Raw genomic sequence first — 27,079 nt, 5'->3', positions numbered from 1 at the left:
TTATATTCATTTTTTAGAAAATTTGGCAACTTGGGTTAAGTTTACATACAAAATTTTTTGAAAAAGTTTCTTTTAAATCATGTTCAAAGTTTCTTTGACTTATTATCTTTTGAATGAAACCTAGGGTTTTGAATTCGGACGCAAATTGGCGGAGATATGGGCCTAAAAAAATGACATGTTTTTGAGGGGGTGACCCCAAACTTTTGAACGGGAGTGTATATAGTCTATTTAAATTTGTGCAAAGAGGCGCAACGTTACTGAAGATTACTTGCTAGGCCATTAATTCACCCTTCAGGGGGAATTCCTTTAGCATTTACTGTAAAGATTTCCGACAGTATTTTCACTATAGGAAATCTTCCGAAATTTATCTAGGAATTATCCCACGATTTATCCAAAAATTTCTGCAATGTATCCTCCAAGAATTCTCGTAAAGATTCCTCCAGTAAATCTTCTGTTAATTACTCTCATTATTTTTACAGCAATACCTTTCAAGATTAAACCAAGAATTCCCAAAGGGAATTTCGTCATGGACTCCTCCTATTAATCAGTTTTTTTCGATATTTTTCCAGGAATCCCTTCAAGAATTCTTCTGAAGATTTATCAACGTTGATTTACAAGGATTCCTCCAGAACTTTTCCGATAAATGTTCTTTCGAGAAACGCTTTTCCAGGAAAACGTCACACAATCATCATCGAGGACTACCACGATATTCATACGAATCCAAACAATTGCAGACGGCATACTTACTTCAGAGCGTCGTGGTTTATCAACCCGAGCGCATTGACGGCAGCATCACGGATATCGGTCACTTCGCACCGTAGCAGTGGAATGACGAGTTTGTAAAGGGCCACCGGCGATGCGGTCGTACCGCTGGACTTATCGCTACGATCCGCAGACAACGAATCCGGCGACGAGCTGTAATAGAGAGGGAAAGAAGATATAAGGAGACGTTTTGGTTAGGCTAGGTTACAACCGCAAGCAAATTTTGGCGGAAATTTAGCGTGGCAAAATGGTTTATCTATCGGGCAATGAAGCAAATGAACTGGCATGGAAATTATAGTTCTACTATACTGTCGTTTCTGCAGGCGGCGATGTGCTCGTTCTCTAAGTAGATAACTATTCTAATTTTGTGGGTAACCAATCGTTTGAATCGGGTGATGCAGAACCCGGTGTGAACGTCATGCTATTACAAGTCATTCCCCAATATAGAAAACTCTTCACCTTCGTGATTTTGGAAGTATACATTATACAGTATACGCCACATAGATACAAATGTTGTACAAGAAAGCATGGGTGTTGTCATATAACATTAGCGTTTCCATCAACGATTAGTAAACTGAAACTATAGAAACACATACTGGCCATGTTCGCCTAGTCAACATCTCTTCCTTCTCTCTGCGTAGACAAAATGTTCAACTTAAAATTATTTCAATGTTAAAATTTCCAAAGTGAGCTGAAAATTATAGTCGCGCCTACGTCGACTATGCGAATATGGGCAGCATATCCGCATGTAGTTTTACAAAAAGAATCAATCAAGACTATCTTTATAGTAATTTTCTATCTGAAATGCAATCACTGAGCTGGTTTCGCGCAGATAGGTGATGAGTGTAATGTCACGGTCGCCATGTTGTAAATAAAGCCACTAAGTAATCTCCCCAACACCCTAACGCCGAAAGACGATACAACGACATCGAACAATTTGGCCTCCGGCACCGAATCTGTTTTAAAAATATTGCTACTTAAGTTAGAGTTTCAATACAGAGTTTTATAGATGTCAGTGCTTGAGTATGTAGTTTCCGATATTATCTAACTCAATGCTCAAAAATAAGTAAATGAGTGAATTCTTCTAAAACCGTGTAAACGAACAAGTAGTTTTGTGTTTGGTAAGTATTGAAAAACCAGAACAGAAACCTTCAGCTCGAAGCGTGGGATAGTAAGCGTCTATAGCGATGACAACCTTTAGTATCAGTAAGCGAAAATCTTATTGAAAACTCATCGAGTGCATGAAAATATCCACATAGGGCATCCATTTCATCCCCAACACTCAACACTGACTCCGTATTCTTTCCACTCTCCAAAGTAAATTCCAAAATTGGATAGGAAGTTGCTTGAAGCCTCCACTAGGGTGGACACGTTTTATCACGTACATGACTTCTACCCCTTCCTGAACAGTCTGGAAGCTCACCAGGTAGGTTTCCACATAATGATTGGCAATAGCGTTCGTAGCTCATACTTATCAGTGAAAACATCCAGCCTGAAGGTCTGAGCTCATCAGAAGGATGGTCTCACCAAAGAAAGCATTGAGAGAACCGGTCTTACCAAGTAACCATATGGCACTACTATTGATTACACAGCGTAACAAAAATTAACTTTTTGTCTGTCTCAAGAGCAAACTTATGTGTCTCCGAAGGATTTTGGGCCGCTGAATCCGAATCCGGGCTCAGATTTGCTCCAACACGTCACAATTTTGAGCTATACCTCAATTTATAGGACGAAATATGCGATTTTGGTTTTTTTTTTTTTGACTGCAAGCCATTAAGCAAGGAAATATTTTTTAACCTTCCAGTACTCGCGCCAATTTTTGTAACGCGAGCAGTCGCGCGTTGAACTTTGTACAACACCCATACATTCTGAAATATCTAAGGATCCTGATTGTTTAGAGGAGGACTGTATTCGGCAAAGTTGTTGTAAATTTCATGGGCTACTTGATGCTGACAAAGTTGATTCGTAATACGTCCACTAGGCGGCGCTAGTGAGCAATATCATGTTTTATCTTATATCTCAGGATCCTGATGTCTTAGAAAGATGGTGTCTTCGGCAAAGTTGTTTGGTAAGTCAACGGCTTACAGATTATTGGCCGTTTAATTGGAAATTCCACCACTAGGCGGCGCTAGTGAGCAAATAAACTTTATATTCTATGTATCTCGGGATCCTGATTACATAGAAAGATGGTGTCTTTGGCATAGTTGTTTGGTTGGTCAAGGACTTACGGATGATTCGCAGTTTAATTTGAAATTTCACCACTAGGCGGCGCTGGTGAGCAATAGCATGTTTTATCTTATATCTCAGGATCCTGATGTCTTAGAAAGATGGTGTCTTCGGCAAAGTTGTTTGGTAAGTCAACGGCTTACAGATTATTGGCCGTTCAATTGGAAATTCTACCACTAGGCGGCGCTAGTGAGCAAATAAACTTTATATTCTATGTATCTCGGGATCCTGATTACATAGAAAGATTGTGTCTTTGACAAAGTTGTTTGGTAGGTCAAGGACTTACGGATGATTCGCAGTTTAATTTGAAATTTCACCACTAGGCGGCGCTAGTGAGCAATTTCATGTTATATCTTATATCTCAGGATCCTGATGTCTTAGAAAGATTGTGTCTTCGGCAATGTTGTGGCTTACAGATTATTGGCCGTTTAATTGGAAATTCCACCACTAGGCGGCGCTAGTGAGCAAATAAACTTTATATCCCATGTATCTCGGGAACCTGATAACTTAGAAAGATGGCGTCTTCGACAAAGTTGTTTGGTAGGTCAAGTACTTACGGATGATTCGCAGTTTAATTTGAAATTTCATCACTTGGCGGCGCTAGTGAGCACGTAAATATTATATATTCTATATATCTCTGGACCCTTATAACTTAGAAAGATAGTGTCTTCGGCAAAGAAGTTTGGTATATCAAGGGCTTATAGATGAGTGACAGTTGCGCTAGTGAGCATGTAAATTTTTAATCTCATGTAGCTCAGGATCCCGATTTAAAAGGCACGGGACACCGTCTTCAGCCAGAGGCTGTACAGACTGAACAGAAATTAACACTAGACCATGGACTAGACATACATTACATGCACCAGTGGATAGCATGATGCGGTTACACGCTTGGTAACGCTAACCGAACGGCCACGAAGCTCCACTTTACTCAGAAATATGGTGACTTCGGCAAAGTTGTTTGGTAGATCAAAGACCAAATGGAGGAAAAGTTACCTCTCGTGCCGACCTTCTAAAAGATCGAAAACTTACGAATAGTTGTCCGTTTTAATCGTAATTTCACCACTAGATGACGCTTGCCTTGCCACTAGATGACGCTAGTGAACATAAAAAAATGTGTATGCAATAGTTCTCAGGATCCTGGTTACTAGAAGAGAGATGGCGGTTTCGGTAAAGTTGTCAAATAGGTGCATTTGGGTAATGGGTCGTTGAAATCAATATTTCGCCAGTAAGTGGTGCTAATGAGTCTGCAAATTTTATATCCTATATATCTCCGAGTCTGATTACCTGAGTAGTTGATATCTTTGGCAAGGTTGGTTGGTAGATCAAGGGCTTTCAGTTGATTGACCATTTGATTCGTGCTTCTGCCACCAGAAGACGCTAGTTGTAAATTTGCGAAAGCATGTACGTGTTATTAGTCATCTAGAAAAAAATCAACGAGCTGTAAATTTTTATACTTCCGAAAGTTTTAAAAATTTGAAAATTACAAAACTAGTTGATTATAATTTGTTTAAATTTGCACTTGATTGATTAATTTTACATGAAGTTAAAGCGCTTAATAAAATATTCAATATCTGACCGTCGTATTTCAATATACTCTATCTTAAGGTTGTCAATGTCACGGGATAAATACATCCATCCTATATCCATCAAACAACAATGTCGAAGACATCATCTTTCTAAGTAATCAGGATCTTGAGATATACGAGGTATAAAATGGGAATGCTCACTAGTGCCACCTGAATATGAAATTGCACGTCATATTTGTCTTCATCAGTTAGTGTTTGATCTACTAAACATCTTTTCAGAAGACACCATCTTTCTAAGTAATCAGGGTAGAGGTGTGCGCCGCCGCGCCGCGCCGGCGCCGCCGCCGATTTACGCTTCACGCCGCCGCCGCCGTCCATTTTTCGGCGCGCCGATATCTCAAAAATAGTCACGCCGCCGATTCCCATTTTTCACGCCGGTCTGTTTTTAGCGTGATTTGCACCCTTCAGAATCATTTCCATCGACCATTCATTTTTGACGTTTCTTGCTGGTCTCACACGCACATAGGCTTTTTCATTCTTCATTCTGTCCTCTCTTACTGCTACATGTGAATGATCGTTTGACCGTGTATCCAGTCAATCCAGTCCTGTCAATCGTTCGGAAAAGTTCGAAGTAAATGCTGAAGTCACACGCGTCGGCATTTTTCGGTCGAGTTGGCGTCGAAGTTCGCTTTTTGACGTAGGACTACGTCTCTGTTTTCTATACCCGGTGTCATTTCAAAATTTATGAAACCAAGAGCGTTACGTTTGAGTGAAAGATTTTAAACGCTCACAGTATCTTTCCCACTGAATGAAATGATAAACAAATCCCGTTATCCGAGAGATGAAACTCCCACGTTCAATTTGTAATATTCGGTGAACCTAAAAATCATTGATAAATAGTTGAAAAGTTGTTTTAAAGTTAGACATTGAAATCGCTGAAATCTATAAATATGGGTAGCGGACTAATTTTCTCGTTCAGTCTACCAACGCTCTCTGATTGGTGCGCATCGTGGGGGCAACTACCTACGATGCAGGAAGGAATGCGATCATGCGAGAGCTGTTTCGTCAGTTCCATTTCGATCACCGTCGAGGTGACACCTCGAGCTGAGCAGCGGCACATCGACTCAGCGACGACACTCGGCTATCGTACTGATAGCACCGGGAATCTCATTCACGGCAGCAAGCGGCGGGCCAGTTTTCGATGGCGTCTAGCGTTGAGCGCGTAGAAAACCAACACGAATTGCGTGGCATTGTAAATTCATCAAAATCGTCCATTATTCAAACGGTCCTTTTCAGGACCATCGAAAATGATTTCCCAAGAGTTAATTGGATAAATTTCCACCCTCGATCGAGAAAGGTGTAGTGCAAAGCAAGGACAGAGCATCGTTTCTCACCAAGAGTGAAGCCGGTCATTAATCGCATCCACGGCAGCAAGCGGGGGGCCAGTTTTCGACGGCGTTCAGCATTTAGTGCGGAGAAAACAAACACGCATAGTAGCATAGTGAATTCATTTAATTTTCTTCCTAGAATTATTCATTATCCAAACGGTCCTTTTAAGGACCATCGAAAATGATTTTTCGAGAGCTGTGAATCGGATAATTTCATTCCAACGAACGGGAAAAGTGTAGTATAACCGAAAAGTGAATTATTGAATGCTTGGTGACTCAGTCAGCAACAATTATGACGCCTAATTGTTCCACCCGGACTTTGGCAACGCATTATCATATCCGGACCATTTTGCGTGAAAAATGTTTCAATTCTAACATTTTCCAAATTAAAATGATCTAAATCATCTAATATTTTGGTTACATTATCCGTTCAATGGAAATTTTCTCATTTCTCGGTTGATTAATCGTTTGATGCGTCTGGAGCATGAGGGGCGGGTCATGCAAACGAAATTAACTGAAAAGCCAGCCGAATGGGAGGAGCTTCATATGCTAATCTAGGGGTATGAAAGCTGTGTCCTCTGTTTTCTGTCTTCATTTACGTTGGATCGGCCAAGGAGGTAGGATGTCATCTCCAGCAAGCAGCCGCACATCGACTGCGATGACTCTCGGTTGAAAGCACTAGGAATCTAATCCACGGCAGCAAGCGGCGGGCGAGTTTTCGGCGGCGCCTAGTATTGAGCGCGGAGAAATCCAACACGCATTGCGTGGCATGATGAATTCATCAAATTCGTCCATTATTCAAACGGTCCTTTTCAGGACCATCGAAAGTGATTCGTCAAGAGTTAATTGAAGAAATTTCCACCCTCGATCGAGAAAGGTGTACTTCGTTGCCAACAAGAGTGAAACCGGTGATTAATCTCATCCACGGCAGCAAGCGGCGGGGCAGTTTCAGGTGGCGTCCATCATTCAGCACTGAGAAAATCAACACACCTTGCGTGGCATGGTGAATTCATGCCACTTCTTCCCTAAAATCGTCAATTAATCAAACTGTATTTTACAGAAACACCAAAAATTATTCCTCAAGAGTTGTGAATCAGATAATTTCATTCCATCGAACGAGAAAAGTGTGGTTCAACCAACCAATATTTTGGTTACTTCAGCCGTTCAATGAAAATTTTCTCATTTCTTGGTTGATTAATCGTTTGAAGCGTCTGTAGCATGCAAACGGAATAAACTGCAAAGCCAGCCAAATGGGAGGTGCTTCATCTGCTAATCTAGGGGTATAAAAGCATTGTTCTCTGTTTTCTTTCGTCATTTTCGTTGGATCAGTCAAGGAGATTGGAGGTGGATGTCACCTCCAGCAAGGCAGCAGCACAACAACCCAGCGACTACTCTCGGCTATCGTGCTGATGATAGCACTTGGAATCGCATCCATGGCAGCGGCGCGGTGGGCCAATTTTCGACGGCGTCCAGCATTCTCCGCACTCCGCAGAGAAAACCAACACGCATTGCGTGGCATGGTGAATGAATTAAAATCGTCCATTATTCAAACCGGTCCTTTTCAGGACCATCGAAAATGATTCTTCAAGAGTTAATTGGATAATTTCCAACATCAATCGAGATGTAGTGCAACCAAAAAGCAAAAGACAGAGCATCGTTGCCAGCAATAGTGAAACTGGTCATTATTCTAATCCACGGCAGCAAGCGGCGGTCCAGTTTTCGGTGGCGTTTATCATTCAGCACGGAGAAACCAACACGCATTGCGTGGCATGGGAAATTCATGCCATTTCGTTCCTAAACTCGTCAAATGTTCAGGTGGTCATGTTCAGGACCACCGTTAATTATTCCTTAAGAGTTTGTGAATCAGCTAATTTCATTCCATCGAACGAGAAAAGTGTAGTGCAACTGAAAAGTGAAAGATTGAATACTTGGTGGCCCAGCAATAATGATGAAGCCGGTCACTAATGGCCTAATGATTCCACCCGGAATTTAACAGCGCATTATTCTATCCGGACTATTTTGCGTGAAACATTGTTTAATTAAAATTAGTTTGAACATTTTTCGAATTAAACTGATCGAAATTATCCAATATTTTGGTTACTCTATCCGTTCAATGAAAATTTGCTCATTTCTCGGTTGATTAGTTACTTGATGCGTCTGGAGCATTCGGGGCGGGTCATGCAAACGAAATTACCTGGAAAGCCAGCCAAATGGGAGGAGCCTAATCTGCTAATCAAGGGGAATAAAAGCAGTGACCTCTGTTTTCTTCCGTCATTTTCGTTGGATCAGTCAAAGGGAGTGAATGTCACCTCCGCAGCTGCGCACCAATCCTGCGACGACTCTCGGCTATTTTGCTGATAGAACCAGGAATCTCATCCACGGCAGTAAGCGATGGCAGTTTTCGACGGCTTCCAGCATTCAGTGCGGATAATTTTCAATTGTCTTGCCGAAATATTCTATTATTTAAAAGGTCCTTTTCAGGACCATCGAAAATGATTCCTCCAGAATTATGAATCGGATAATTAAAAGCGACAGACTGAAAACTTAGCAACAGTATAGCCGGCCTCTAATTGTTCTAATTGTTCTAGTATCTTATTCGGACAAATTGTGCCTGAAACATTGTTTCGTTCTAACATTTATCGAATTAAAATGATCTTAACTTTTCAATACTTCGGTTAGTTCATCCGTTCGATTAGAAATTGTCTCAAAGAACGGTTGATTAGTCGTTTAAAGCGTCTGACACAATGTGGGCGGGTCATGCAAACGGAATAAGCTGGAAAGCCCGCCGAATGGGAGGAGCTTCATCTGCTAATCTAGGGGCATAACAGCTGTTTCCTCTGTTAACTTTCGTCATTTTCCTTGGATCAGTCAAGGAGAAGGGAGATGTCACCTCCCAGCTAGGCAGCTGCACACAAACTCAGCGATGACTCTCGGCTATCGTGGTGGCAGCACCAGAAATCTCATCCACGACAGCAAACGGCCGCATTCAGTACGAGTAAAATCAACTCGCATTGCGTGATGAATTCATGCAATAATTGCAAAAATCTTCCGTTTTATAAACGGTTTTTTTTCAGGATCAGCGAAAATGATTTCTCAAGAGTTATGATTCAGACAATTAAAAGCGACAGACTGAAAGCTTGGTAGTTCAGCAATAGTGAAGTCGGCCACTAATAAGTTCTTCCCAGATGAAAACAACGTATTATTAAAAGAGTTTCACGTTAATATTCAATTAAAAGGATCTATCTAACGCCGTTCAATTATCTAATAATTTTTTCCGCTCGATGAAAATTCTCTCGTAGAAGAGTAAAGTGATCATTTCTCTTCAAAACGAAATAACTCTTGAACTAGTCAAAATCTTCCCAAGTAACCGAACAAGCTGAATAACAGCTTCTTGAGCTTAAGTTAGCTTAAGAGTGATTTGTTTTACTCTTATACAGCAAAAATGATTGTTGGGTTATGAATGCGTTCAGCGAAAGCGATCGATCACACAACAACTTTACTCAACACATCAGTCCACCCATTTGTATTATCATAACAACAAACATTGTATTATGAGAATATAAAAGTCGTTCCAGCCTTTGTCCTACGTCAACATTGCGGTTATGTCTCAGACATTACCCACTCCTAGTTTCTACGATTAATTACGTGCACATGTGAGAAAGGTATTATTGAGAAAAGAATAGTGATTGCAGTACAAGTGCAAACATGGAAACAAGTGCTAAAAACAAAGCTGCCGCCGCCGAAAAGGATAAAGTGAATAAATTACCGGTGTCGAGTATGCGCGTAGCTACCGATGGGGCAGGCGGAAAAAGTTGGGTGTGGAACCATTTTGGAAAACTTGTGTTCATGGACAAAAACAACAAAAAGGTGAATTTATGTGATGGAAAAGTGTTTTGCAGAAATTGTTTGGAAGCTGCAAAAAGCACAGTTGAAGAATGTGAAGACAAGGCAGATACGGACTCGGATCCGGATGACGACACCAACCACAATTCCAAATTGGCCTTCGGAAGATGAGTCACTTATTTCTGTTGTGTTTAAGAGTTTTCAAGTGCGTAGGTGGATCGCAAGGGCGAGGTCAGCTTTAAAGTGCGCTGAATGATGAGAAAGGGGTTCGAGAGGCTTCGAGGGTGTATGTGAATGAATAATTTCATTGGATTGGAGCACTTTTTGCAAGTTTATCTATATCTACAATGAAAGAAACCCGTAAAAAGCTGCAAATGTCAATCATTGATTCCAGATTTGTAAACACTTGATATCTGTAGATTTTTGTTGACGAAAATGTGATAGTACTTGGAAAATTAGAGATATAATATTGCTTGCTATTATAGCACTGTATCGTTAACAAAAGACTGGTAAACTATTGATATGTATCAGTTTTTTGTTAAAAAACTGTGCTGTTCATGTTGGTGTCATGAAAAGTATTCTGAATTTTGACCTAAGTTTCCGAAAGTCCCAATAAAAATTTGCAAAATCATTTTGAGGTTTTGCTAGTTTACCTCAACATTTTGTTTGAAAAATTGAACATTAAAGTTTTTGGTTTGAAATTGATATGCTATGGTTATATCTTGTAAATTATGTGAAATTTCTTGGTGCTTGGCTTAGACCAAATGTTGTTGACACCAAAACACACAACTTTTGTGAACATGTCGAGAACAAATTTTTAAATTCGCATAATTTTCTTGATGCAGTGCAGTAAGCAAAACAAAATAATTTTGTTTAGTAGTTTTGGTCGTAGTTCTCGAATTGTGCATATTTCAGCATGTTTTTATTTGACACACATTACTGTATCTACATGAGTAACTATGCAAAACATTTCAACATTGTACAATTAATTACTAAGGGTATTCACTAAACAGATTAAATTGCTTTTTTTTTTTTTTTATTTACGTGTATTTTAACTTATGCTAATTCTACACTTAGGAGATTAAATTGCTGCGTAAGCCATGATTTTCTGCTTATTTGAAATGCTTCATGACTTTGCGAATGAAATGATCAAAGATTGTCTTGGTGATCGCAACGTTAAAAAATTTTTATCGGTTTACGCTGTTAAGTGAATCCCCCTACTATATTGTTCCATTTTTTGGTTTCAAGAGGTTTCCCAGAAAGAGAATAATTCATTCCAAGATATCGGATTTTTCCTTTTTGAATGTTCTGAAAACTGTTTATATGAAAATTATAAAATACCAATCATTATGAAGGGTTATTGAATAATGAGTGTAGAATTGGCTTAGTTTAAAATACACTAAACTAAATTTAAAAAAAAAGTTTATGAATAATGGATCATCATGTTTTCAATATGTTGCAAGTTTCTTTGTAATAAACAACCATTTTTCTCCTACTATGTGTTGATTAGTTTCAACCTTATTAACTGAAGAACTCCATCATCGTACTCACATTTTCAAAGAGTTGAGTTTGATAATAGGGTAGGGCGGGGCAAGATGAGCACCCTAAGGATCACGTTGAGTTTATTGAAAGTGAACACAATTTTTCAAGGTACCTCTCAGTAGTTCTTTTCTTTATCATGTTTTCTACCACCCATAAACATGGCAGAGTTCAAAATTCACAATAAGGATGATTTATTTGACTAAACAAAAAAGATGTTTTATGGTCAGTTCGAACATGCTGCGGGGCAAGAAGAGCACTTCATTAAAAACCTAATATTTCAACTATAAATTGGCCATACAGTGATTGATATAGCAAATTTTGTGTATAGCTTTGGTATCACGTTCCAAAATTATCAGTTTCTTTTGAGATTATTAAAAAAATGCGGTTTTATAATACTTTATACGAAATGACCCGAACAACAATAAACGATTATTAGGTGGCTTATTTTTAGAAATTTACGCAACCAAATAGTTACAGAGGATACGGAAACCTATGTTTGGCACTGTTGAGTGGATTACAATAATTTCAAAATATTTTCTATGCTCCCATCAGGGGTGCTCTTCTTGCCCCAATATAGAGAAATAACTAATTTTGAATAAATTTTAATGTTTGTTGTTAGAAAATATTTTCTAATATAACTTAAAATGCTCTGTAGTATGCTAGTAATGTTGGCTGATAACCAGAATTATGGTAAAAATTTGATTCTGGCGTAAAAATCTTATTCTATTTTGAAGATTTCTTATAAGAAAATGCTAAAAATCCATGCAATTGACTAATTTGACGATATTTTTAATTCGTTCATTAAAAAGTACCTTTTTTGGGTTTACAAACAGGATGAACTATATTCTAACGGATTATGATGTTGTTTGGACAAAATTCATCACAAAAGTAGTAAAACGGAGGGGTGCTCATGTTGCCCCGGGTGGCCATCTTGCCCCGTCCTACCCTATTGGCATCCATCAAACGACGTCAAAACTTATGAAAAGTGATCTAGGTATATCAATCAAAATGTAAATAGGTAGTGCTTCTGAAAAAACAACAGCAAATAGAACATTATAGGTAGATTATTGTAGTATTCAGCAAATTTATCCGCAGTCAAGATTTATATGGAAGATAGTCATACTAATATATGAGCCACTCACGAACGACGACCAACACTTATACGAATATGTCATTTTTGAATTATTTACAGTAAAACACTATGTAAAATTGAAAATCTGTCCTTGAAAGTTGTTTATTTTTGAGCTAGGAACATGTTGTCCCAAGCAAACATCAAGAAAATCCAAATAATTGTAGTTTCCAGCCAAAATCTTGAAAGTGACATAAAATAAAATTTTTAAGGAAATTAACAAAACCCCAACATTGTTTTGCAAGTGTTTATAGGTACTTTCAGAAACTGAGGTTGAAATTGAGTATACTCTTTATGTGTTGCACTGTGTAAAGCGAATGACAACATTTTTCTGACACGGAAGTGGAATTTATATTAAATTGTTGTTCTCCTTTTAAAGAAATTCTTTTAGGAGTTGTGGGTTTCCTGAAAAATAAAATGTTGGTCTAGATTTTGGATTAAGATAATTCTGGTTAAACTATATCGATATTTTTATGTGCTCTTATTTCAAAACGCTGTTTGTTTTTTATATATTTTTGTTAAAGGTTAGCACAAATAAAACAGAAAAGAATCAATCGCAATCGCATGATTTTGAATAGGTTATGAATTTGGGAGCGTAGGACTAATGGCACTTAGTTCGTATGCATTTCTTCGTTTACAGGTTTTCAATCAAGTCGTATGCTGTTTCTGTTAGCACTGGTAATCTAACACGACATCTCCGTGAAGACCATGGATTGGATGATAATAGTCAACAGAAAAAAACGCCTTCACTCAAAACCTACTTCCAAGCTTCTCCACGAACTTCTGCATCGACAAACAAATCATCAAAATCAATGCTGAGCCGTGATATTGCATTATGGTTTTGCCGAGATTTGCAACCGTTTGATGCAACTCATGATGAAGGCATGTGTGATTTCATGAAAGTGAGTTAAAAAGCTGAACCATTTAGCATATAAACATATGTGTAATATATGTTATGACAAAATCTAGTTTTAAGGCAAAAATGTTCTTGTACACAAGCAACTCTGAGTTCGGTTAATAACATATTAATTATATATAGGCTTGTGGAGTCACACAATATGTATTGAATAACGCAGTAAACTTTATCAAAATTAAGAATATAATAATGCCCGACACTACGACACTTATAAGTCATAAAACCGTTGAAATAATGTTGAATTATTTTGTTTTGAGAAAACTACTCATACCAATTGATTTATTTTTCGTGGTTTTGTTTGAAAGTTTGAATCCGCATTTTACGTTTTATTTTTATTCAAATTTATGTGCTGTTGGCCTTTAGCATTATCTGAAATTTGCAAATTTCTGTAGACTATATTAATTTACTTCTAATATTAAAAGAAACAACAGCAAACATAATCAAGAATTGTAAAAGATAAGAATGTATATATACGTTTTCCCGCACAAGAGCATTTTTGTCTTTAATGGATTTTTTTGCATGCGTAAAAATTGAACATATATTTTCTTTACAAATTATTTAGAAGTACGGTGTTGTTGGAAAGGATGATAAGCTCCCTTGCCGGACTACGGTGTCTCGGGAGGCTTTAAGTGACATCTATGGCTTGATGATGACACATGTGAAGGACCTAATTGCTCACTCCGGTCGTTTCGGAGCATTGACGTTCGATTTGTGGACTGATGGCTACCGGCGTAGATCCTACATAACTTTTACGTATCATTACACGAATGGTAAGTTATGACAACAATTTCAAGTTATTACAGCATGTCAAATAATTGCTCATATAACAATTTTTTCGCTAAAATAATTTTTCATTTAGATGTAGACAACTTTTTCATACATTATTATACGTAAAATTTTGACAAATCACATACTATATACAATGCTACATTCAAGATTTTTCGAGCGAGATTGAATAAATTTGATTAAAGTTTTATATATCTCATATTTTTTGTAGTGGATATAGCATACCAAATAAAGCTGCATATCAAAGCCATAAGTGTAAAGTTTAACACAAAAAACTTAAAATGTTTCAACCAGTACAACTGGTATACATATAATGTTTTTAAAATTAGCTGAAAAGAATTTAGCTTAGAGTTCTTTTACCAATTTAATCTTTCTTCTGATTTTAGCAAATAACCTGCAATGTATGTATGGGTAACTCATACTCATGGCTCAAATTTCAGCAGATTTGGTTCGCATATAAAAACGTTGTAAGCATTTGAATAAAAAAAATAAGGCGAAAAAAATCGCTGTACGGACAATTGTTTGATACACTGTAATTGAGTAAAATTTCTTGCTAGTTAAACTTCAGCCAAAGATTTTAACCATTGATTGTTTTTCGAATACTTCATGAAATCAGACAACTTCCACGTCAATGAAACTGACTATTGTATTTTTAATTATTAAACCGAAGATGCATGGCGTGGAATATGTTTGAAATATGAATCCGATCTATAGAGTGCAACATCTTGATTAAGTCATTGTATGTAAAATACTTATTCAAACTCACGTTTACTTTTAGCTGAAATGAAAGTGGTAAAAATTACACTCACCACACAGGTAATGGACGAGAAGAAAACGGGCGAAAACATTAAGAATGTAATCCTCGATTTAAAACAAAGATTTGGTTTACAAAATAAAATGCTGTATGCAGTCACTGATGCTGGAGCCAACGTGAAACTGGCATGCCGACTGGCAGGGCTACCAAACCATTTGTGCATTGGCCATGGTCTCCACAATTTGATCATTAACGGAGCACTGAAACAATGTGCTAGGGTGGACGAGCTTGTCAAAAAAGCTCGAATGGCCATCTCTGCCTTGCGATATAGAGCCCATGAGCTGCAAGCAGAGGTGGAGTCGGCCCATAGGGAATTGCTAGTTACTATTGATAATGCCGGTGAAATACTAGATACAGAAGAACAGTACCCGCTTCAAAACGAACCGGACGATACTGAACCAGACGAAAGCTTCAGTATCGATCTATCGAAACCTGCTCCAACCCTAAAAACTTTTACAGAAACACGTTGGCATGCTCTGCTGAACATGCTGAAAAGTCTTGGGCACAACAGAGCAGGTATCAACACAATACTAGGACGGATCAATAAACCAGATCTGATGTTCAGCCCTGGTGAGTGGTGCTTGGTCGAAGATTTGGTGAAATTTCTGCAACCTTTCGAGGTAAGTGTCAATGCTTGTTTCTTAACGAAAACAATATACGATCTATTGAAATTGTGAATTTACGACTCTTTATCAAAAAGCACATTTTATAAGAATTCAATTGAAAAACTTTTTTTCTGTCAATTGTTTTTTTTTCTCTCTAGTATAGTTTGGCTTGTACAACATTCAATTTGGGGGAAATGACCTATTCTCGGCCGTTTTATTCTCTTCGTCTTTGTGGGTTTTTTGAAACCTATTGAACTCAATCCTTCCCAACTAAGCTGAATTATATGGCCAAGTTTCAGAGGCAACTTAGCTGCCAAAAATCCGCCATGACGAACAGAAAAAACCTGCCGATAATACCCATTGTCACCCTATTTGATGATCAAATGTGAGGGTGGGTGATGAGAGAATTTGAACCATGGAAACAAAACACATATTTTTAAACAATACATTATATGAAAGAATCAATGATAGTTACACTTTTCATCCATTTGTATAGTTAGTTATTCATTCTAGGGTGTGAAAATTACTGTTTTAGAAAAAAGTTATCTGGGTTTTAAGATTTGCAGTGGATCGTTGAAAACTAACAATATTTCCGGAAAGTAAGCTAGACCTTGGTACTCAGAAAATGTGAAATAACCATTGAATGAACCATCAGAATAAAAAAAATCGACAAACATTTCATATAAAGGACACTATGAAAAATATGTGCTAGTTACTTAAATAAATAATGGATAAGCATTTGCAAATACGATATAAAAAATACGGTAAAAGACTGCAACTATTTTCATCAAATCTCCTAAAACCTTTAGCTGGTCACTAAATTAGGCAAGGTAGTTTGATCTGAACAAAGACTTAAGAAGGTGAAATTCTCTTGAATTTGAAGAGCATTTGATAATGTTTTGAACAAAAAACGATGAATTGTATTGAACCGCATTATTTGTTTATTTTGATAAAGATTCATTAGACATTTGAAAATGTTTAATACATTAAAACAGATAAAAAATGAAAAGTTGTCGAAAGATCGTACGTGTTTGTTTTTTAAAACGTTTTTTTATAAAATTGCTCATTTTATCCATATTTTTCCTGTAGGCTGTGGTTTCCATACTATCTTCCGAGAAAAACGCGTCGATTAATGTGGCACTGATTTTGCGGTCAGAGTTGGCTGAATGTCTAGAAGATAAAGATGACGATTCACTTGCAGTTGTACAGATGAAATCCAGCATGAAGAATCAATTTGACAGAAGATTTCTCATAACTGATTTGGTACTGGCGGCGTCCATCATGGATCCTAGATTCATGAATCTCAAAATGGTTTCAGAGGAATTGAGTCGGAGGAACCAAAGCAAGACCGAATTCCTTATTGAAATTGTACACGCTGAAATCAAGGAGACTGATGTGAACATCGCTTCAGTTGCCGTCAGATCATCCAACTCATCTACGTCAAGTAACATGTCAACATTGGCCGTCAAACACTCGTTGTCTCAAATCAACAATAGCTCGATGATTGAGCAAGAATGTCAGGCATATATACCAACAGCTCACCCGAACCATGTTAGAGATGACGAAGTTCTGCAGTATTGGAATCAACGCCGAGTACAATTTCCGTGGCTGTCTGCGTTAGCCGCCAAGCTGCTGTGTATTCCAGCAACGAGCACCCCCAGCGAAAGAGTGTTTAACGTTGCAGGTCTTACTATTTCAGCAAGACGCACCAAACTACACCCAAAAAACGTAGATAAAATTATTTTTATCCACGACAATTACCAGTTGTGCAAAACGTCTCTCCTTGACTAGCTGGAAAGTGTTTTGACATATGTTAAACACTGCACATTGATGGTCCATTTCATGTTTTTTTTTTTCATAAAAATATATGAATTCAACGCAAAGTTTCAAATAAACTACCTTATCTTAACATACAGATCTATATTTTTAACAAACCCACTGGTAAATAAAAAATGATTCATTATTTGAGATTTAATTGATTGTTTATTTCTCGACTGAAAAATCTTAATGCCCTAATGTAATGAAAACTAAAATGTTCAATAGGCTTCGAGCATTCTGTGGATTTTGGTGTTATATCAATCTTATTTATTATTTTTTATACAAAGCGAACAAGTTTTTAGAATTCAAGCTGTTCAAAATAATTTAAAAAATATATAATCAGGTTCCAAACATATTTAAAACTTGAATATGTTTCAATATCTTTTTGTTTCGTAGTTTTATAAACCTGCAATGATGTTACTGGCTGTTTCTTCAATAATCGCGTTACAAAGTTTAGTTTTCAAATCTTTTATTTTTCTCAAGATGAAGATCAAAATATTGCGCTACGCCGATTCACGCCGCCGCCGCCGCCGCCGAATATCCTTGCGGCGTCGCGCCGATCACGCCGCCGCCGCCGATCAAAAAAGTCGCAAACGCCGCCGCCGATCATTTTTAATTCGGCGCACACCTCTAAATCAGGGTCCTGAGACACATGAGTTATAAAATTTGAATACCCACTAGCGCCACCTAGATGTGGAGTTTCAAATCATACGGCTCTCCATCAGTTAGTGTTCGATCTACTAAACAGCTAATGCTGAAGACATCATCTTTCTAAGTAATCAGGATCTCGAGATATATGAGTTATAATATTTGAATACTCACTTGCGCCACCTGGATGTGGAATTCCACATCATACTTGTCTTCATCAGTTAGTGTTTGATCTACTTAACAACTTTGCAGAAGACACCATCTTTCTAAGTAATCAGGGTCCTGAGATGTATGAGTTATAAAATTTCAATGCCCACTAGCGCCACCTAGATGTGGAGTTTCAAACCAAACGGCTCCCCATCTGTTAGTGTTTAACCAACCAAACAACTTTGCCGAAGACACCATATTTCTAAGTACTCAGGATCCTGAGTGATATGGGATATAAAAATTACATGCTCACTAGCGCCGCCTATCGGTTCAAATCTGAATTTCTCAGATCACCTCGCGAAGGCCCTTGATATCCCAAGTAACTTTACCGAAGACACCATATTTCTAGATCATTTAGATTTTGAAATACATTAATTCACATTCAACTGTCTATCTTATCTTAAATATAGTACGTTCTTCATATTGCGATTTTCAATTTTCCGCATTATAAGAAGTTATACTGTTTTCAAAAAAGGTCTTATAATATTCCAAATAAGATTCCTGTAGAATACATTTGGGGTTGACATCGATAGAAAAGATGGTTTCAAAGTAATAGTCGATAATTCTCATGTGTTGTACAAAGTACAACAGCGCGATTAACGGAAGGTTAAACGATTTATGTTAGGTACGACATTTCTCATACAAGTCACCCTCCAAAAGTTGCATGCAAGTTTTCATACTAACATAAAATGCTTAAATCTATCAAATTTGATTAGGTAAAACGAAATATTTTGCATGAGTCGTTAATTTAGATGTTAATTGACCAACTAACCTTTTGATTGCTTAAAAAAATATTACCTTGCTTAATGGCTTGTAGCCAAAAAAGCCCAAAATCGCATATTTTGCCCTATAAATTGAGGTATAGCTCAAAATTGTGACGTGTTGGAGCAAATCTGAGGCCGGATTCAGATTCAGCGGCCCAAAATCCTTCGGAGACACATAAGTTTGCTCTTGAGACAAAAAAATGTTGCGCTGTGTTATTATTGAGGTTTTGCAAGACCTGATGTTATTATTCACCAGATATTCGCTTGAAACACCCATGTTTTACTTCTTATGCAGGGCTCTTCAATACCTCATTCAGGATGTAGGTATTGGACTTTTCATCCCTGAATTTGGTATCGCACAGCTATTTTCTCCTGCTTGGGTAGAAATCATTTGATGCTTCAACAACTTCGTCCTCTAAAGTGCTTCTACTCAACGATCTAGTGTTTTTCTTCTTCAGATTCCTATTTATCAGCTCATCATGCTTTCTTGGCTTCTGGTCCTTCATCACCTTCTCTTTTGGAATACTGGACGTTTGTTTTGGGTCTCCAGTTAGCTAAACTAAATCCCCCACCAAAGTTCCGCACTTTGCAACACAATCGCAAATCGATTGTGTCGCGCTAGCTTCCGTAGTACTCTAAGTAGTAGAATTTTCTCAGACGGAAGATTGTTTGGTGGTGTTGATGCATTGTAAGAATTACGATCATTTCGACAATAACTGTGACAATGGATTCCATCAGTCAACGAATTTGAAAGTTTTACTGCAATCAGTTGAATATTCTTTGGAACAAAAATCTTTAACTTTGCTGTCGGGGTAGAATTGAAAACCGTAGTGAATAAACTATGGAAGTGCTGAAAAATTGTTTTTTTTTTTATTAAACATCCCTGAATGCTGGGTTGATAAAACCCACAAAAAACGCCCGAAAGTATTAAATTTTCTTGAGTGGTTGCAATCCAAAATCATCATTTAATGCATACATATGAATTTCAATAAAACCTTTTATTAGCGTAAACGGGTACAGAGTACTTAACAAAAGCTTGTAGATGTATTTCAACACATAAAAATAGTTTTGAAACAATAAATTTTAGTATAGCGCAGAAATGTGTAACGAAATTTGTAAACTTATCTTTCAATGCTTGCTTGCTCAACAGTATTCCGCCTGTTAGGATGGAAAAAGCGCGTAAACTAATGAATTTCTCAAAAGATTATCGCAGACAATCTCGTTGGTATGGCATTGAGAATTTCAATTTTGGTTAACATTCTTGCAGTTGCCCGACGAAAGAGACCAAAACTTTTGATTAGGTCGGTGTTTATCATCTTGTATCAGATGCGGGAAACGAACCAATCCGAATATCCGGTGAACTGGTACAATGCCACGGTCGCCATGTTATAACATGACTATGATATAACATGGCGACCCACCTACCAAGCTTTCGCATATTTCCATAACATCAATTTTTCTTATCATTTCGGAGTAACTCTGCAGCACGTCATCTGCAGAAGTATTATAGTTGATAACAATTAAATTTTTCTTGAACAATCTCTCAAATGCAGGTTTGCTTTACACGCAAATATAGAGAAAGGTGGGGCAAAAGTTCGAATTAGACAAAAGTTCTTCTTGATGTTCTGAGCTCAAGACGAATTTCACCCCAAATCGTATTCGGTGTTGGCAGCAGCCTCTCAGAATACAATGAAACTTTCTGGGTGTGTAGACCTTAACTAGATAAACTACTTTGCATACTTAGTTTCTTCAAAGTTTATCTTGACTGTCTTTTGAAAAAGGCTGAACTTTTTCAAACGATTTTTCAAAATGCGTTTAATCCTTTTGGACGCACGCCGTTATAAAAAGTACAACACCACCAAAAAACCGCGCTCGTCGTATACGAAATTTTCTCTAGAAGTTACATTTTTAGTGTTTTGGGCTGAAAATTCTCAATAGCTCTAGCATTTTTTGTGTGGTTTGCATCAAATAAGTAATTTTTCGTTGGACCATAGAATCTAATGTATGCTATACTTAGCTTCTACTACATATAGCTATTTCTGTTTTCCTAAATCGAAAAGCTGTTATTAAATGAGAACGAAAAAAGTCTGAATCGTTCCGAAACTTAAACCCGACTGTGTTCAACTTACCACCACCCGAAAATCAAAATTGGAATTTATCGTACAAGTTGCATCCAAAATAGACGCTACTGTACGCCAGCCACTCTCCTATTATTAGAAGCTGAATAGACTTGCTTGAAAAGAACAAAGCCTTATAGCCATTGTTATTTTATTTTTCAAAGATATTTTGGCTCTAAGCTGTCTTTACATCTGACTGTTCAGTGTTCAACGTAAATGTTGAAACACTGTGAAGTAAATGCTTTTATTGTTCCCAAGTAGCCGCTATTTATACAAAGCTACGTGAACCAATCAAGTTTTGGCTGTTCGTCTCGAAGCATATCTCAGTACGTTGGCGAGTCAAATAGCAAGTTATTTAATCAGCTGCAGAGGGGTTGAAACTTGATTTGGCTTCTTGCTTCCATTATTTTACAAGTAGTTACACTGAATGGCTATAATATTGGCTATTGAGCAGTAATTGGAATCCCTAGAAGGGTGCCCTCAATGTGAGAATATTAGCTCACGTGAATTTGATTGATGATGACCTAATTAATTTGATTTCTTTCAAAACTGCTGAGGATTTCCTACTGAAGATTTATTCATAATTGTTCAAATCAATTTGAAGTAACTGTGTGATATTTATGCAAGTTATTCTCCTGAAAGAAAAAAATCATCGTGAACTATATCTAAGTATTAATGCTCTAGAGCCTAAACATCCAATGCAATTCAGAATCCATCTAGAATCTAATAGCTGCGCAACTAATTTCTAACATCAGGGGGAAACATGTTGAAGCATTTGCTACAGAACTTGCCCAGATCATAACAAAACTAGCACTATAATGGATAACCACAGCATTTACTCGCTAACTGGAACATTCTCATATTTAAAACTCGAATTTAATCCAACACAATTCCAATTAGCGAGCGGTCGCAAGACTTGCAACTCCTTCAACGATGATGGTATGGGCATGAATTGTGCGTATGAATTTCAAGACCAGTGTTCATGACGATTATTCTACAAATCCCGACGAAACATTTCTTATCGATCATAACAAGGCCCGTCCCCTTGATGATGAGCGCAAAAATGGATGGATGACGCTGCTGGCGCACTACGCATGTACACACACTAAACCAAAAATACTGAATGAACTCAAACGTGGTATCGCTCTTAAGGTAATGGTAAAACTGAAATGATAATACTTAAGAATATAAAGAAAAATGAACTACTGCCGAAACATTACCCTTGTCTCTTATGTCTGGCGTCTTTGCGGCCATAGGATAGAGGTAAGGTGAAACGTGTTACGATTCCTTCTGGTCCAAACACGGATGACGGAATGTTGTCCAACGAGTCGGACAGCGAGCGGGAATCCGACTGGTCATGCAGACTAGAGTAGTAGTAGTAGTTGGTGGTGGTGGTGGTTGTAGTAGTGGTGGTGGTGGTATAGATGGTAGTTGTAAACAATAGTAGAATCGGGAGAAGTGGTGGTGGTGGTGGCAATAGAAGCAATTTGCGAAGTAATAACGGTAGAGGTACACAGTAATAGTTGACAGTAGAAGAGTAGTTGTTTTTTGGTTTGTTGTTAAAGTATCGCGATCGACCCCCGGAGAATTCATGTCGGTTAGCCGCGGTCATAAATAAAGAAAGAAAAAGAGAATCAAAGTTAATTGTTGAATATCTAAATCAATCGATGGAAAAAGTATCCAAAAGCAAAACAACGTAATCCGAACCAAAACCATAACCGTGAGTATTACACATGTGATGTGTGTCGATCAAACAATGGATTGTGATGTGAGGTCACCGAAAAGGTATAAGTTTATGTACATTTGAGTGAGCGACAAACACAGTCGTTATTTACATCCTAGAAAGAATTACATGTTGGGAAAGAATCGTGTTCATATTGTCATGACATTATCCATTATTGTTCAGCTATACACTTAACGCGTTACAACTGTTCCCATCACCACAAACACAACTGTAAAGCACTTCATGAGAGAAAATTAAAAAAGAGGCTATCCGATATATCAAATCAGTGAAAAGTAACTAAATACGCAGTTACTATCTTAAAGTACGTTGCTTTATGTGTAGCCCATATAACTAAACAATATGGTAAACTTTATGACAATCCAAAATATCCATCAGTCAGTCCATTCACTCAGTTAGTTGTTAGGCTTATCATGTTAATTGTCAAATCTACGTTAGTCCCATTGGCGTAGCTAGCTTTTTCTTTTTTCTTACTCACTCTCCTAGACCAACACGAGAATGAGCGCGATGCAAGAGGGGGCCTGTGCCCCCCTCCCCCCCCTTTCGTCCTTCTCTTTCTCGTGTTTGTTTAGGAGAGTGAGTGAGAAAAAAGAAAAAGCTAGCTACGCCAATGGTTAGTCCAAATCCAAATGTTTTAACTCTTTAGCTAAATTTGTGCAGTTACCCGAGTAGAGGGAAAGAGCTCAATAATAGCATATTTTGATATGAAGATCAAAAAGTGATATGGGTTTGATTGACATAAGAGATAAAAGATCTAAAAATAAAATCAAAAATTAACTCCTGGAACATCATCATCAAATCTAAATTAGATTTTGTAAGATCTAACCAATAGCAGCGAGCTATTCGTATGATCTTGAAATATCAAATTTTGATATTGTTCAGATGTTCCAGGAACATTTTCCAGATATTATTTTCAGATATTTTATCTCTTATATCAATCAAACCAATATCATGTTTTGATCGTCAGTATTTTACCTCTACTCGGGATTGCTTATAACGTTTCAAGTGCTGTACTTAATACGTTGCAGATTGACAAGAAGATGCAAAAGAAACCATCAAAACATATATTCGTGTATTATGTTATAGAAAAGTGTATTTTATTGAAAATTTTGAAACAAAATAACAGTTATGTCGTAAGATAACGGTTGATCCTCTATTAAAATATTATTCATTTCTTCTACCAAAAATGTGATTTCTGTCAAAACTCGGAAGGAACTTTAGGTTTGAGCCTTTCAAAAATGACTGGCAAAATAGTTCGCCTAAAAAAATGTGGTGGATATCGAACACACTTCTTAGGAGCTGGGGGCCGTGCATAAACCATGTAGACCAATTTTTTGTCATCTCAGAACCATAATGGATGGAACTGAAAAAATGCATGAAATTTTTTTCCGTGACATTTTACAACCCTGGCCTGGCAAGCATCGTTGGATAAATGCACGATTCGTGCTGAAGAAAATAACTTTTTTGCAACTCGTTACATAAATAACACTAGTTTACAGCATTTTTGAACTCGGTAAGCTGATGATCATTTTAAGTGTAGAATCATGCCCTGAGTTCGAAAATGTAAAGGAACAAAATTACAGTAGAGTGGGTTTTTTTCGACTTCCCATACAAGGCTGAATTTGAAATCGACTTTCTCTATTTGTAGGCAAAATTGTTATTTTTCCGTAAATAATGGTCCAATTGAGCTAAAAATTTTACTGTTGATGGCTAACATCTAATATTTCAAATGTACGTCCTCAAAGATTTATTTTTTTTTTCTATCTGTATTAACGAGATTTTTAGCCCTAGACTAGTTCATCTCGAGATGCACGCTTTACTTCCCTTCCGAAAAAAGAACTCACATTTTGTGAGTTTGTCGGGAGTGGGATTCGATCCCAGGTCCTTGGCATAATAGTCACGTGCTTTAATCATCACACCAGGTCCGCTTCACCAAGATTTTTTACATTGATTTTTTCTTGCTAAAAAAATACAATTATTTATTTTTTTTTTTAATTTTGCTCAAATTTAAGGAGATTTGCCAATATAATCACCAATATCTCGAATCCCACTAATTTGAATCAAAAATTATGTTCAGATGATCGAAACATATTATATTCTGCTTTCTATTTTTGCAACAAAATGAAAATTTGTTGACTGCAACGCAAGATAATTGAATTTTAGTAAATTCCACCAACTATTCTACTTCAATGAATCACGATCTTGATATCAGCACATAATTAAGCATCAAAAATTTTGGTCGTTGACAGAAGTTCATGACTTTCATTTTTTTTTGTAAACTAGTGTAACTATTCTAGAACAATACAAAAGAGTGAATTTTTTACACTCATCAACAGAAATTTAATAAATAAATATTGCATTTCCAGCAAAACAATCACATTCGGGGCAGTATAATACGTACCCTGTACTTAGCACGTTGCAGATCGAAAAGAAGATGCGAAAAAAATCCAGCAAAGCATATATTCATTTGTGTATTATGTTATTTAAAAGTGCATTTTACTGAAAACTTTTAAAAATAACAGTTTTGTCCTAAGATAACGGTTGATCTTATTGAAAATATTATCTATGCGGTAGAGTCCAAGAACTGCAGAAAACCAGGTAGGTTTCTAAGGCTGAATTTGTATAGAAAATGTATGATATCAAAGAAATTGCAGATTTTGTCTGATCATTGTCTAGTGTTCTGTTATTGAAATTCTTTTGATTTTACCCAAACTTTATCAGGAATGCTCCTAATGAGCATGAGCATAGATGACCGCACAATTCGTAGTTGCTAGTAGCATCTTGCTACTCCGTGATTGACCGGAGCAATCGAAATTGTACAGAGAACCAATGAATGGGGCTTGGGACTAGCACAACATTCTCAATGTGCACAGTTCGATAACTCTCAATTATATTAAGTTCAATAACGGCGCCGGCCACGTCCTCACGGTCATCGAGGATGAAAAGGAATGTTAGTAAGACAAACGTTGTTGTAGAGACCGAGAATCGCTGCATCTCCACGTTTGTCTCAGGAAGGCTCCACTGATTGATAACTGACACTGAGGAAGATTACAAGTGGTAGTCGAAATACGCGTATCTGCCAAAGGATAAGTAAAATAGGGTGGAATTAAAGGATACAAAACTGATTACGCTCATTCGAAGAGGGTATTCGGCTTGGAGGGTTCAAAAAGTCGGTACAAGAAAATCGGTTGAAAATTTGAAAAGTTATGGCACTTGTAAAATAGTTATTTATGCAACAAGTTGCAAAATGATAATTTTTTCAGCACGAGTCGTACATTTATCCAACGAGGCTTGCCGAGTTGGATAAATACGACGAGTGCTGAAAAAATGGAGTTTTGCAACGAGTTGCATACAAAGTTTTTTGTAATTGCAAAAAATACCCATTCAGTATAATTCTTGGTATAATCTTGCTCAGTGGCGTAGCCAGAAATTTGCTCTGGGAGGGGTTTTCGATGTTCAATAATACCTTTTTTTTATTTGACATTCACATTTCGTAAACATATACAATGTAATTTAACCCTAGGTTAAAAATAGCGGCGCAGCCGAAAATTTTTTTCATCACAAAGCGTTTTATACTGGAAATTTGTTCTAAAATGTTTGGCTCTGGGGGGGGTTTTAACCCTTAAACCCCCCCCGTGGCTACGCCAGTGATCTTGCTACATGTACATGCATCAAGACGAACCACGTGGCAGCATTCATGCGCGTCAGCGTAGTGCTTTTGTTTGATCAGGCAGGTGATCAGGTAGGCTATGACAATTTGTATGAAATTTGTAAACTCCCGTCGTCGTCATACCGCAACCGCACCATGGGCAAGAGCAAAAGTAGCTTCTGCTGTTGCTTCTACGCCCAATCTGCAGTCTTAATCTGAATTTGGATAGTCCTGATTCGGATTCAAGCTCATCAGAGGATTTAGAAGCAGCAGCTGTGTCTACGGTTGCCTCGAAAGTTATCGAAAAGTGGGTTCTGACAAAGGTGCCGAAAAGTGTTACTTTTCAGCACTCTTAAAAGTGCCGAAAAGTAGTACTTTTCGGCACTTTTGGTTTAGTGAAGAAAAGTAGGCCGTTTCAACGTTACAACCACGAGTAAAAAGTAGGGGAAAACGCAACGCAATTACAAAAACACCTTTTTATTACTCGAAAATTCAACTTTGAGCCGATTGCGCCACCTCTAAATCCCAATATTTTTGGCTCAAAGCCCGACGTTTCTCTTTTTATGTCATTTGAATCTAAAAAAGCTTACGAATTCTA

General features: G+C 37.4%; 1 protein-coding gene across 5 annotated transcripts in view; it reads right to left on the bottom strand.

Annotated features, from left to right (window-relative positions):
* Positions 1 to 27,079, bottom strand: part of LOC109403764 (protein furry) — a 460,946-nt gene that overhangs the window by 338,430 nt on the left and 95,437 nt on the right. For 3 of the 5 annotated variants that reach the window (XM_062852871.1, XM_062852872.1, XM_062852873.1), the window contains 2 exons: positions 22,312 to 22,455; positions 748 to 915 (listed from right to left, as the gene is read on the bottom strand). In XM_062852871.1, coding sequence (XP_062708855.1) covers positions 748 to 915; positions 22,312 to 22,455 — 312 coding nt within the window. The remainder of the gene's footprint in view (positions 1 to 747; positions 916 to 22,311; positions 22,456 to 27,079) is intronic. The other 2 variants (XM_062852874.1, XM_062852875.1) reach the window with 1 other exon arrangement.

This window comes from Aedes albopictus, chromosome 2 (genome assembly GCF_035046485.1).
Source record: "Aedes albopictus strain Foshan chromosome 2, AalbF5, whole genome shotgun sequence".
Taxonomy (NCBI): domain Eukaryota; kingdom Metazoa; phylum Arthropoda; class Insecta; order Diptera; family Culicidae; genus Aedes; species Aedes albopictus.
Note: the sequence above shows the minus strand (reverse complement) of the source record. Positions and strands in the feature narration are given on the sequence as shown.